Source organism: Mercenaria mercenaria, chromosome 19, assembly GCF_021730395.1.
Source record: "Mercenaria mercenaria strain notata chromosome 19, MADL_Memer_1, whole genome shotgun sequence".
NCBI lineage: Eukaryota > Metazoa > Mollusca > Bivalvia > Venerida > Veneridae > Mercenaria > Mercenaria mercenaria.
Window position 1 is genome coordinate 19,833,615 of NC_069379.1, and position 12,083 is coordinate 19,845,697.

Sequence of the window (12,083 nt, forward strand, 5' to 3'; positions counted from 1 at the left end):
TGACCTGACCTAGTGACCTAATTTTCGATCCCACATGACCCAGTTTCAAACAAGACCTAGAAATCATAAGGACAAACATTCTGACCTAGATTCAAAAATATTGAGTCACAACTGTGGTCTCTAAAGTATTCACAAGCTTTCCCTTTGATTTGAACGGGTGACCTAGTTTGTGACCCCACATGACAGATTTTCAAACAGGACCTCGAAATCATTACGACAAACATTCTCACCAAGTTTCATAAAGATTTGATCAAAAATGTGGCGTCTAGAGTGTTCACAAGCATTTCCTTTGATCTTGCCTACTGACTTAGTTTTTGATCCAGCATTACCCAGTTTCGAACTGGACCTAGAAAACTTCAGGGCAAACATTCTGACCAAATTTCACAAAGATTAGGTCACAACTGTTGTCTCTAGAGTGTTCACAAGCTTGTCCTTTGATTTGACCGGAAGACCTAGTTTTTGACTCCACATGACCAAGATTTAAACTTGACTTATTGATAATCAAGACAAATATTCTGACTAATTCTAGTGAGTTTCAAAATTGAACTGTGGTCTAGAGATTGACAAGATTTCCTTTGATCTGCCTAGTGACCTAGTGTTTGATCCACATTTACCCAGTTGATCTAGAAATCATTAGACAGACATTCTGCAATTCACAGATTAGTCAAACTGCTTAAGATTTCACAAGCTTGTCCTTTGATTTGACCGGAAGACCTAGTTTTTGACTCCACATGACCAAGATTTAAACTTGACTTATTGATAATCAAGACAAATATTCTGACTAATTCTAGTGAGTTTCAAAATTGAACTGTGGTCTCTAGAGCATTGACAAGATTTCCCTTTGATCTGGCCTAGTGACCTAGTGTTTGACCCCACATGACCCAGTTGATCTAGAAATCATTAAGATAGACATTCTGACCCAGTTTCAAAAAGATTGAGTCACAACTCTGGCCTCTAAAGTATTCACAAGCTTTTCCTTTGATTTGACCGGGTGACCTAGTTTTTGACCCCACATGACCCGATTCGAACCTGACCTAGAAATCATCAAGACCAACATTCTGACCAAGTTTAATAAAGATTAGGTCACAAAGGTTTCCTCTAAAGTGTTCACAAGCTTTTCCTTTGTTCTGGTCTACTGACCTAGTTTTTGACCCAACGTAACCCAGGTTTAAATCTGACCTAGAAATAATCAAGGCAAACATTCTGACCAAGTTTCATAAAGTTTGAGTCACAAATGTGGCCTCTAGAGTGTTCACAAGCTTTTCCTTTGATCTAACCTACTAACCTAGCTTTTGACCCCACGTAAGCAAGTTTCAAATTTGACCTAGAGATCATCAATTCAAATATTCTTACCAAGTTTCATAAAGAATGGGTCACAAATTCGGCATCTAGAGTGTTCACAAGCTTTTCCTTCGATTTAGCCTTCTGTTTTAGTTTTTGACCCAACATGACCCAGTTTCGAACTTGACCTATAGATCATCAAGACTAATATTCTGACCAAGTTTCATAAATATTGGATCACAAATGTGGCCTCTAGAGTGTTCACAAGACAAATTTTGACGGACGACGGACGACGCACTGACGCAGAGTGATAGACCTCAGTGTTTAAACTTATATTATGATCTCAAATGTTTGTGTGACAAAGTTATTACTATATAGCCACAACCCTAACCCCGTCCCCACATCTCAAACAAAGTTTGATGGGGATATCATTCGTAAAAGTAATATACCGGTGGGAAAAATCTACAGAGGTTTCAACACCGGCATTTCATTATACAACTATCAAGTTATTTCACAAGACTGCACCAATATCTGCAACACTTTTATTGCTCTTACAGTCTCTAATGTAAAATTGTATGAACAAAACCAACATACTATATTAATATATATATATGCCAACGTATAGACAATCGAACGTTTACATTTTTTTCTTCAATGAGACATCGCTCCAGTCGATACAATCTAAATTCTACAAAATGTAATCTTAGAAATACGTTCTGGTAGTTCTTCAAATTTTATTTTCAGTTCTCCGAATGCAGCGACGTGACACACCCTCCTTATTGTTGTTTGTGGAGCATATCTTATATGTGTACGCGGCAAATCAAAATTGAGTATATACTCGTTTCCGGCGCGAAACACAATTTTGTGTGACGTCTTGACACAAATGTTTCCGTCTAAAATATGGAAGTCATCAGCACTCAAATTCGAATTCAAATTTTTGCCGTCAATTTTCAAAGACGTGAAATTAAACGTAGAAAATGAGAGAAAACGTAAATCGAAGTTACTCCTTAATTTGAAAATGTGTGCTCCTGAGGTGTATGTGCCTAGAGAGCCAACGTTTTCTAGGTCGACTATCAGACACTTGTCACGGCGCGGCAACGAAATGAATCTTCCAACACGGCCTGGAGTCTCCGTTGCCCTTGTAACCATAAACTGCAGCAGACGTATTTGTTCCTCTGCAGGAAGAATCTGGGTGGGAATGACAACGTTTGCAAATATGTTAGGTGGTATCACTGGAAAACGAATTAAACTCAGAATGTCCTTTAGAACTTTCCTTTTGTTTTCGCTAGACGACTCAATATTTTCTGATGTACATTTTGCATCAGCCCATCGTAACGCCGTCTGAAATAGTAATAACTCTTCACTCTGCAGTTTCTCATCTCCCATAACCGTAAGGAGACTTTCATATGATAACGTCTTGATATCGTCTTTCTTGAAAACGGTATTCGAGTTCTCAATGATAAATGTGTAACAAACTTTCCTTAGCTCTTCAACATTGAAGAATTTAGCTTGTTCGTAAATTGTACAGACCGTGTCTGAAGAAATTGACTTTTTAAGGAAACTTGAACATAATGTTACCAATCCACTCAAACAATACTTTTCTGCCGCATATAAACACTTAAGGACTGTTTCGCCATTCAGGTCAACTTTATCTGTGTAGATATACCTGTAAAATACACATGTAATAGATCAATAGTAAAAGTTTATATTTAATTTAGCAAAACGAATGAAGAATATATAACATGAATTATAAACTACCCAAGGTTAATATTGTTAAGTATTAACCGACTTATCATTACTTTCGTTATTTTAGTATTTGTTACCTCTACCCTAATCTTACATCAATTTTAGATAAATGCCAGTCAAAAATAACGATGAAACCCTTTTCCGCAACAAGTAGAATCTGCTCGGTTAAGTGGTACATAATTAGCCGTGTTTTAATTATTAAGTATTATTTTTGTGGTAAACATTATGTTAGAAAGAAATATTCGAAGAAACATTTTTAAAAATGGCAGATATCCTGAAAAAAGGTCGTACATTCTTAATAAATTGGAATTAATGACAAATCATGGGTCATAACTCTTGACCGAACAGTCTGACCCTACTCATTATCATACTGAACAAACCACTTACAGCCGTAAACAATGTGTGTGTCAAGACTTGAATAGGACTTCGCTTGAAATGCTAGAGAAAACAGGGGCTTTTGGACCGCAGATGGACGACGGGCGTCCTATGATCTAGCTTGAAAATGTTGTAAACTAGTTTACAGAAATTAATATGTTGTCTCGTATTTTCGACTTTTTTCATTATCGTTGTTTCGACTTTTCACCATTGTGGTTTATACTTTTCGCCATCGTGGTTTAGATTTTTCACCATCGTTGTTTCGACTTTTCAACATCGTAGTTTCGACTTTTCACCATCGTTGTTTCGACTTTTCAACATTGTGGTTTCGAGTTTATTTAAGCAACAGTATAACATTCAAGAAACGTATTGTGCATTTTATTTGACCTGGCGGGGCGGGGTCTCGCAACGGTCCACTACAGTATTGTGCAGGGTATGTAGTACATGTAACCAATGTAGCGTTGAATTTTAGTCGTTGGTTATCGAAGATTACGGACTTAAACAATTATATTGCCCTACCTATTTTGCTCGCTTTTTTGAGATTACCATTATTTGCATAAGTCAGAGATTAACTCCGCCCGCCAGGTCGAATAAAACGCACTATATTAAAAATGAAACAAGACAAAGTAATTACCACTGGCTTTAACTAAACATGCGTGTATAATCTATCAACTTCAACAAGAGCTCCGCCAAACGGGGCAATATACGCCCGAAGGGTTATATCAGAGGATGGGAGCAAAATTTAAAGAACTTGACTGTTGAAGCCCAAGGACAGGAACAACAAATGGAAGAAACTCACAAGTCAACAACAAAATCGAAGTCCAAAAAAAATCCTAACCAGGTACAGATATGTCAAGATACACCTTAATATTGGAGGTACCATCCATGTTGTACCACAGTAAAGTGGTTTCGGCTTTTCCCTATGGCCAACAAAAAAACTACAAAAAAACAAGAGCTGTCACTAATTGTGACAAATGCCTCTGCAGCGACTTGACCTTTGACCTGGTGACCCCAAAGTCAATAGGAGTCGTGTAGTCAATGAGTACTATCAGCATGTGAAGTTTGAAGGTCCTGGGTGCAGTGGTTCGCGAGTAAAGTGCCTTCAAGCAAAAAGTTTACATTGGCCCCTGTGACCTTGACCTTTGACCTGGTGACACCAAAGTCAGTAGGGATTGTGTACTCAATAAGTACTATCAGCACGTGAAGGTTGAAAGTCTTGGGTGCAGTGGTTCGCGAGTAAAGTGCCTTCATGCAAAAAGTTAACAGGAGTCGTGTAGTCAATGAGTACTATCAGCATGTGAAGTTTGAAGGTCCTGGGTGCAGTGATTCGCGAGTAAAGTGCCTTCAAGCAAAAAGTTTACATTGGCCCCTGTGACCTTCACCTTTGACCTGGTGACCTCAAAGTCAGTAAGGATCGTGTATTCAATAAGTACTATCAGCACGTGAAGGTTGAAGGTCTTGGGTGCAGTGGTTCGCGAGTAAAGTGCCTTCATGCAAAAAGTTAACATTGACCCCTGTGACCTTTACCTTTGACCTGGTGACACCAAATTCAGTAGGGGTCTTGTACATGTACTTAATAAGTGCTATAAGCAAGTGAAGTTTGAAGGTCCTGGGTGCAGTGGTTCGCGAGAAAAGTGCATTCATGCAAAAAGTTAACGTTGTGACGAACTAACGAGCGAACTAACGAACGGCCGGACAGTTGAAAACTAATATGCCTCCCTTTGGGGGCATAAAAAAGTTACAAAAAAGTGAACAAAAAAGGGATCTGCCAAACAAAAACAAGAACACCGCAATGCAGAGCAATATACGCACGAAACTAAGTCTTATGACCTCAAAATCATATGACTTTTGACCCCCGATTGTGACCTTAACTTTGAAGCAAGCCAAACGAAACATGCGCTCTGCACGTCATCTTAAAGAGGTAAACATTTGTGTCAAGTTTCTTTGAAATCCTTCAAGGGGTTCAAGAGTTACAGAGCGGACACGAAATTGCTAACGAACGGACGGACGGACACCGGGATATAACATAATAAGTCCCTTCGGGCGTATAAAAAGCACACTGGTTTATTTTTTGAACAGCGATAATGAAAAGTCGAAATCATGATGATGAAAAGTCGAAACAACGGAACAATGAAACAAAGATAATGAAATGTCGAATCTATGATGGTAAAAAGTCGAAACTGCGATGATGAAAAGTCGAAACAACGATGATGAAAATGCGAAATAATATCGCGTTTTCACCATGTTTGTTTCGTAGTTTTGAGTTTTCGTCATCGTAGTTTCGACCTTTCGTCTTCTTGATTTCGTTGTTTCGACTTTTCATCATGCTTTCGGGCTTATGGGGTTTATTTTACGCGCCGATGGCCCTACCGGGACAACGGGACAACGTACCTATGTGTTCAACACAAGTAAGAAACATTGATACAAAAGTTTGATTTACAAGGTACAAACGTTTTCGTAAAAGTGAAATGTACATACGAAAGACATACATATTTTTTTTCTTAATTTTGCAAAAAGTATATTACCCGAGTACCAGATCAAAAATATCTGGATCCACATCTTCTATATCAATCTCGTTTTCAGAATTCGCCATTGGTCCGAAAAACATTGCCTCAAACATCGCACTGCGCATGCTCAGTATAAGCCGGTGCGCTTGTAGCTTCCGGTCGCCATATTTCTTAAACGTGAAAGTCACGTCTAACATAACCTTCGTTTCATAAAGATGTTTTGCGCATTCTGCCAAGGATCTGTTGTCCCTCCATTCAACTTTCTCTTTGTTGTTCTGCATTTGTTCACTAGTTTTGCCGCCCTTGATATCATCATTGTCCATTTCTGAAAGACAAGATGTAAAACAGTTGATTTGTATTTGAATGTGTCTCGTCTTACTTAAAAATTTGGACAATGCAAAAATGTTTAATCTAAAAATGCCAAACGAAATAAAACAAGTGAGGCTATATTGAAACATTGTATTTTATAAAACAAATAAATTGAAACGGAATGAAGAATAATGTAGAATAAGAAGAAAATTGATTATAATGACAACGGGAATAATTATAATAATTCAATATCTCCTCAAATTTAGGAATTTCTTTGACGTTTCAATAGTTAGGTAACACAACAGCTGAATAGTCAGACAGACCACAGTTGCTCGTGCATATTCAAGTTTACCATGTCATTTAGTATCGGTTACAAGATGCTTATCAACGAATTATATATCAACGAATTATATAGCTGGAGAGACGCCTGAAAAACAGTATTTTCAAAGTTAATGTTTACAATGTCCTTACAGTTATACTTTAATTTTGACGTTTGAGAGTTCAATTTATAGACTCGTCTGCCAATTAGGGAAATTAGCGATTTGCCTTGCCTTATTTAGGTACGAACCACTATCCTACTGAATAACACTACCTACATAACGGACCATTCTATTATTAAAATTACAAAAAAAAATATATAAAAAAATAAAGGAAACAATAATGCTGTCGAAATTGTATCAAATATACCCATTCCCCACCCGAACCCCACCCCGAAATAAGGCACTTAATTATTTATTTATTTATTTTGTTTGGTTTAACGTCGCACCGACACAATTATAGGTCATATGGCGACTTTCCAGCTTTGATGGTGGAGGAAGACCCCAGGTGCCCCTCCGTGTATTATTTCATCACTGGCGGGTACCTTGGTAGAACCACCGACCTTCCGTAAGCCAGCTGGATGGCTTCCTCGCATGAAGAATTCAACGCCCCAAGTGAGGCTCGAACCCACATCGATGAGTGGCAAGTGATTTGAAGTCAGCGGCTTTCCCGCCAATTATGTCCCGATAATATGCTTATGTTCACTTTATGTTGATTTGCTGAAGTTTACAAAGGCTTTTAGAAAGTTTAGATGAATTCGACAGAAACCGGAAGAAATGTTGAGTTAACAAAAGTTCATAAGAAGTTAGTTCCAAAGTTACAAAAATGATGGTAATTCGGACACGGAGACCAACAGTTCTACGTAACGTTCACTTTATGCTGATCATCTATATCAAACAGCATTTAATACAGTACTAGAAGATCATTTGGAAGCATATAAAGTTATTGCATATTGTGTTTGACTGACGTAACACCCTCTCACACACCAGCTAAAGTATAATTCAACATGGTTATTGGATATTCAAACAATATGCGCCTGTCAAACTGTTGACTGACCAGTTCGAGTACCATTGGGAAATCTAATAGCTTGTATGAAAACTGAACATATTTTCAAGTCCAAAAAATGTCATAAATCGGCCAAAATAGCTGACAGACTTATATTACTCTTGCCTACAGATTGAAATTATGATAGTTAGGACTTGTTCAAAGTTTCAAAGCCGTGTGCCAAATAGTTTTGACAAAATGAGGATTTGTACGAAAACTGAACCAATCTCCAAGTACAAAAAGGGCCATAATTCAGCTAAAATAGTTGCAAAAGTTATGTACACTTGTCTTACGACTGAGACTGTTATAATTAAGAAGAGATACAACTTTCATATATGTCAAGCAGATTACATAAAATATGACTGAGTTATTTACTCTTGCCTAAAACTGGACATCGTGATGGTACACAAAATATCAAATGATGAAAGTTTTGTCAAAATGTGGACTGGTACGGAAAACTTAAACAAGGTGTGACGCCGACGCCGTGGTGAGTAGGATAGCTCTATTTTTATGTATGACCGTATCCAAGTAATAATATGGGATAAGAGCTTGAATGAGATAAAAGAGCCAGTAGGTAAGAATATATTTTAGCCAACTACATGTACCATACAACTTGTACATGCACATTTACAAAATTTGACTTCTCTGACTATGACCATTGAAATAACTGATTCTAACCTAGCTGGTGTCTGCCCCTTATTAAGACCGACACTTATGTTAAGTGTGATGATGGTATAGAGGCAGAGTAACTAATTTTCCAAATGGTTTAAATCTAGTTCATGACTAAATTTATGAGTATTGACAGCTGCGGCTGGAGTATTAGTAATTTGTTTTGATGAGTCATGGAGATCTAAATGCATATAGATCTATGTAAGCCTAGGAGTATAAAATCAAGAACCTGTCCGACGTACAGTGACGGTCATGGGTGGACAGCACACCGGGTTACTGTCTCGGAGGAAAAGTATATAATCATACTTAAATGTCCACAGTAGTTTATGGCCACGGATTGAAGTATATCGAATTTTAGAACAAGAGGGTCTTAACTCATAATGACCCTGGAATGCTCACCTGAGTAATATGAGTTACATGTTTCAAGTGTCAAGCTTATGCTTAAATATTAAGAAAATGGGTCAATAAGTCATATTTATGGTCGCTGAAACTCAGTTTTAAGATCGGTGTGCAAAACTGTACAATTCATCTAAATTTCAAGCCTGTATCTTAAAAAAACAACAACAACAAAGTAGGTAAGGTCACAGTCATGTGATCCCCTAATCACTTGGGATCATCAGGTATTACAATTAAACAATATAGGGAATATGATCTGATAACTTCTTAAGAATTATTTCCTATATAACCCATATAACAAGTGATCCCCAGTGCGATGCCTCTTCTCACCCAAGGGGTATAAGTATAGAGATTCACTAGGCAATGCTACATACCAAATACCAAAGGCCTAGGCCTTGAACGTTCAGACAAGAAGATTTTTTCCCTATATATGTCTATGTTAATCTTTGGACCCCAAGTGCAGGGCCTCTTTTCACCCATAAGGATCATAATTTGAATACTTTTGGTAGAGTACCACTAGGCAATTCTACACACCAAATTATATATATCAAAAGCCTATGCCTTACTGTTTGAGGCAAGAAGATTTCTAAAGTTTTTTCACTATATACGTATATGTAAAACTTTGGACCCCCTAGGTGGGGCATCTTCTCAACTCATGGGCATAATTTGGACTAATAGGCAATGCAACAGTTTTTTTAAAACATTTGTTTACATATAGTTTTAAAATCGATTTGTGTATCCTTTACAACCTTCAAATTGAACTGTATTTACATTTGTGAAGAAAAAATCAAATTCGGGCCATCTTCACACGAGTTATAGCGGAACAACAACCTTTTTCGTGAGAAATACAGGTACCGCTATGGGGGACTCTGTGTGTGTGTGTGTGTGTGTGTGTGTGTGTGTGTGTGTGTGGTTTGGGGGGTGGGGGGGGGGGGTTCTTCGTAACAAAAAAAGATAGGAATTATGATAAAAAGTCTTTGTTTTCTGAAAATACAGTCTTCATTCTTTATTTATATACAATTTTACTTGTGTGCGTTAATACTATAAATCTTTTTTGCCCAAGATCCGGAGTCACCACCTTAAATTAATTTTTAACTTGCTTATTAAAATTTGTACCTAAACATCAGTATCAAACCATCCCTCCCAGAAAATCTCTGCCTCGGTTATATTTTTCAGGTCTGGTTCGGCACCGTCAATTTCAAAAGTATACGCGTATTTTTTTTTACGTGGTGGGAAATCGGGTCATCACTCAGAAAAAAGTACGTAAATAAATACATTTTCAGCAAGAAATTAAACCGTTATGAAACTTAATTATACTTAAAACAAAATTGAAATGCATGCCTGTATGGGAAAAACTGTTGACTTACCCAAGCTACTAAATTTACAGCCTGTATTTTCATTGAGATTTATTTCAAAAGCGGACGTGGTTTCAGGTCATGAAATTAGGGAGCAACTGTAACACTGGCCGATTGAATATTGCAGAAACCTCTGACAGGTGAGTGATATGAGCCGCGCCATGAGAAAACCAACATAGTGGGTTTGCGACCAGCATGGATCCAGACCAGCCTGCGCGTCCGCGCAGTCTGGTCAGGCTCCATGCTGTTCGCTTTTAAAGCCTATTGGAATTGGAGAAACTGTTAGCGAACAGCATGGAGCCTGACCAGACTGCGCGGATGCGCAGGCTGGTCTGGATCCATGCTGGTCGCAAACCAACTATGTTGGTTTTCTCATGGCGCGGCTCATATCATTACAGTGGTCCATTAATTATGATTCATCTTCAGTTTTCAATCGTGTAATGTTTGATCTTGCTTGTGACGAGGACGACTTGGTCTAAAGAGATTACATCGAACACTGAGAATAGGTAAAGTATTGAATTTAGCAGCTCTACCTAGACTCCTCTGGGCCTTTGTTTTCCTAAGTACATCTATCAAACAATTAAACTCTAACCAAATCAAAATAAAGAGAAACTCTTGATTTTAGAAAAAAGTATTTCAAAATAATATCTAAATTAGCTCTATACAGTATATCTTGCTTCTTATAAGTATCCAGGATATAGATCTAGGCCCATCCGGCCCATATATACCAAGCCGAATAATTGATATATTTCAAGCTCCTACTATGTTCCACAAATTCATTTAAGCTAAGAAACGCTAAGATACTGCAACTCATTTCAATTTAGATCTAATCTGCCTTCTGAAGTTCTGGCCAATTCCAACGAAGTAGATCTAACTACCCATCGGACTCAGTGTTAAAATTACTACAAATTAGGCCCGTTGTAGATTCTAATTAAACAAGAATATTTTCATTAATGCCGTTAACTAATATAAATGGATAATTAAAACATAAAAGCAAGTGTTTGAATAGTATACTCACTAAATCGCTGACATACAAATGGCGTTTGAGCTACAAAGGGGAGTAACTAAGGCTATCCTACGTCCGAACACCTGTATCAAAATTCGAGTATGCTGTTAATCGTAATGTTACAAGGGATATTTATTGATAACCAATATAATTATTATAATATTTATTATGTATAACCTAAAACGCGTTACTCTTTTCGAATGGGTAAACATATGAATATCGCTCAAAATTGATAAACTAACAAAAGTTTCTAGTCATTTTTCTCCAATAAATCTAGAATAATATTATGCTGTATGCGCGCTTATAAAATGTATTCGCCATTTAAACAATTATTCAGATAGATAGCTAACTGATAGTTTGTCCTATATAAAATGACCTACTGTTCAACGGTGGTCAATCACATTTAAGCAACATTTCACGACATTTTTCACTTCTAGAGATCTAGCGTCTAGTTTATATTTTTACGGAACAAAAAGACCAATTACTCACTGTTAGATGCCTGTTAAAATGTACATTTTATTGACTTTTGTAGAGCTGTTTGATTATCCAAATATAATAAGAAATTATACAAGAAACTGGGTAGTTTCTGTTATAATTTCAATGTAGATCTGTTTTCTAGTTTTATATTTTAATTTAATAGATATTTGGGTTCTTCCACAATTTGAACGTAAATACAAGTTGTAAAACATTGTCTAGCTTCTGAATCAATCAAGATAGGAAATGGGAGGTTATGATTATTTTCCAAAGTTCATTCCTAATGAATTTCAACTAAATAAGTTATTATACTGTAGATGTTAATGCAAATAATGAACAAGTATGATACAATACGTCTTATATTTATATAATTCTTTATACAACGTATGTGTATCATTTATATACTTATGCTCTAATAACCCTATCTTGTTCGGTTAACCAGGGTAAGAAAAACAACTTTTGAAAACACCACCAGTGGACATTTATCATGCATTTAGCACCCAATGAGCATCAACAATCAACAAATGTATATTTTAAATGGCCAGATCATAAACTTTGGAAAAAATCCATGACATGATCAAAATCTGATTTTAATGACTACTT

At 36.9% G+C, this 12,083-nt stretch overlaps 1 protein-coding gene across 1 annotated transcript; it reads right to left on the reverse strand.

Moving 5' to 3' along the window:
* Positions 1–1,809: 1,809 nt before the first annotated feature.
* On the reverse strand, positions 1,810–11,042 carry LOC128550952 (BTB/POZ domain-containing protein 6-B-like). The gene is made up of 3 exons (XM_053531144.1): positions 11,019–11,042; positions 5,928–6,234; positions 1,810–2,947 (listed from the first exon to the last, which is right to left on the reverse strand). The coding sequence occupies exons 2-3, from the start codon at positions 6,230–6,232 to the stop codon at positions 1,963–1,965; spliced, it is 1,290 nt and encodes a 429-aa protein (XP_053387119.1). The 5' UTR covers positions 6,233–6,234; positions 11,019–11,042; the 3' UTR covers positions 1,810–1,962.
* Between the last annotated feature and the right edge of the window lie 1,041 nt (positions 11,043–12,083).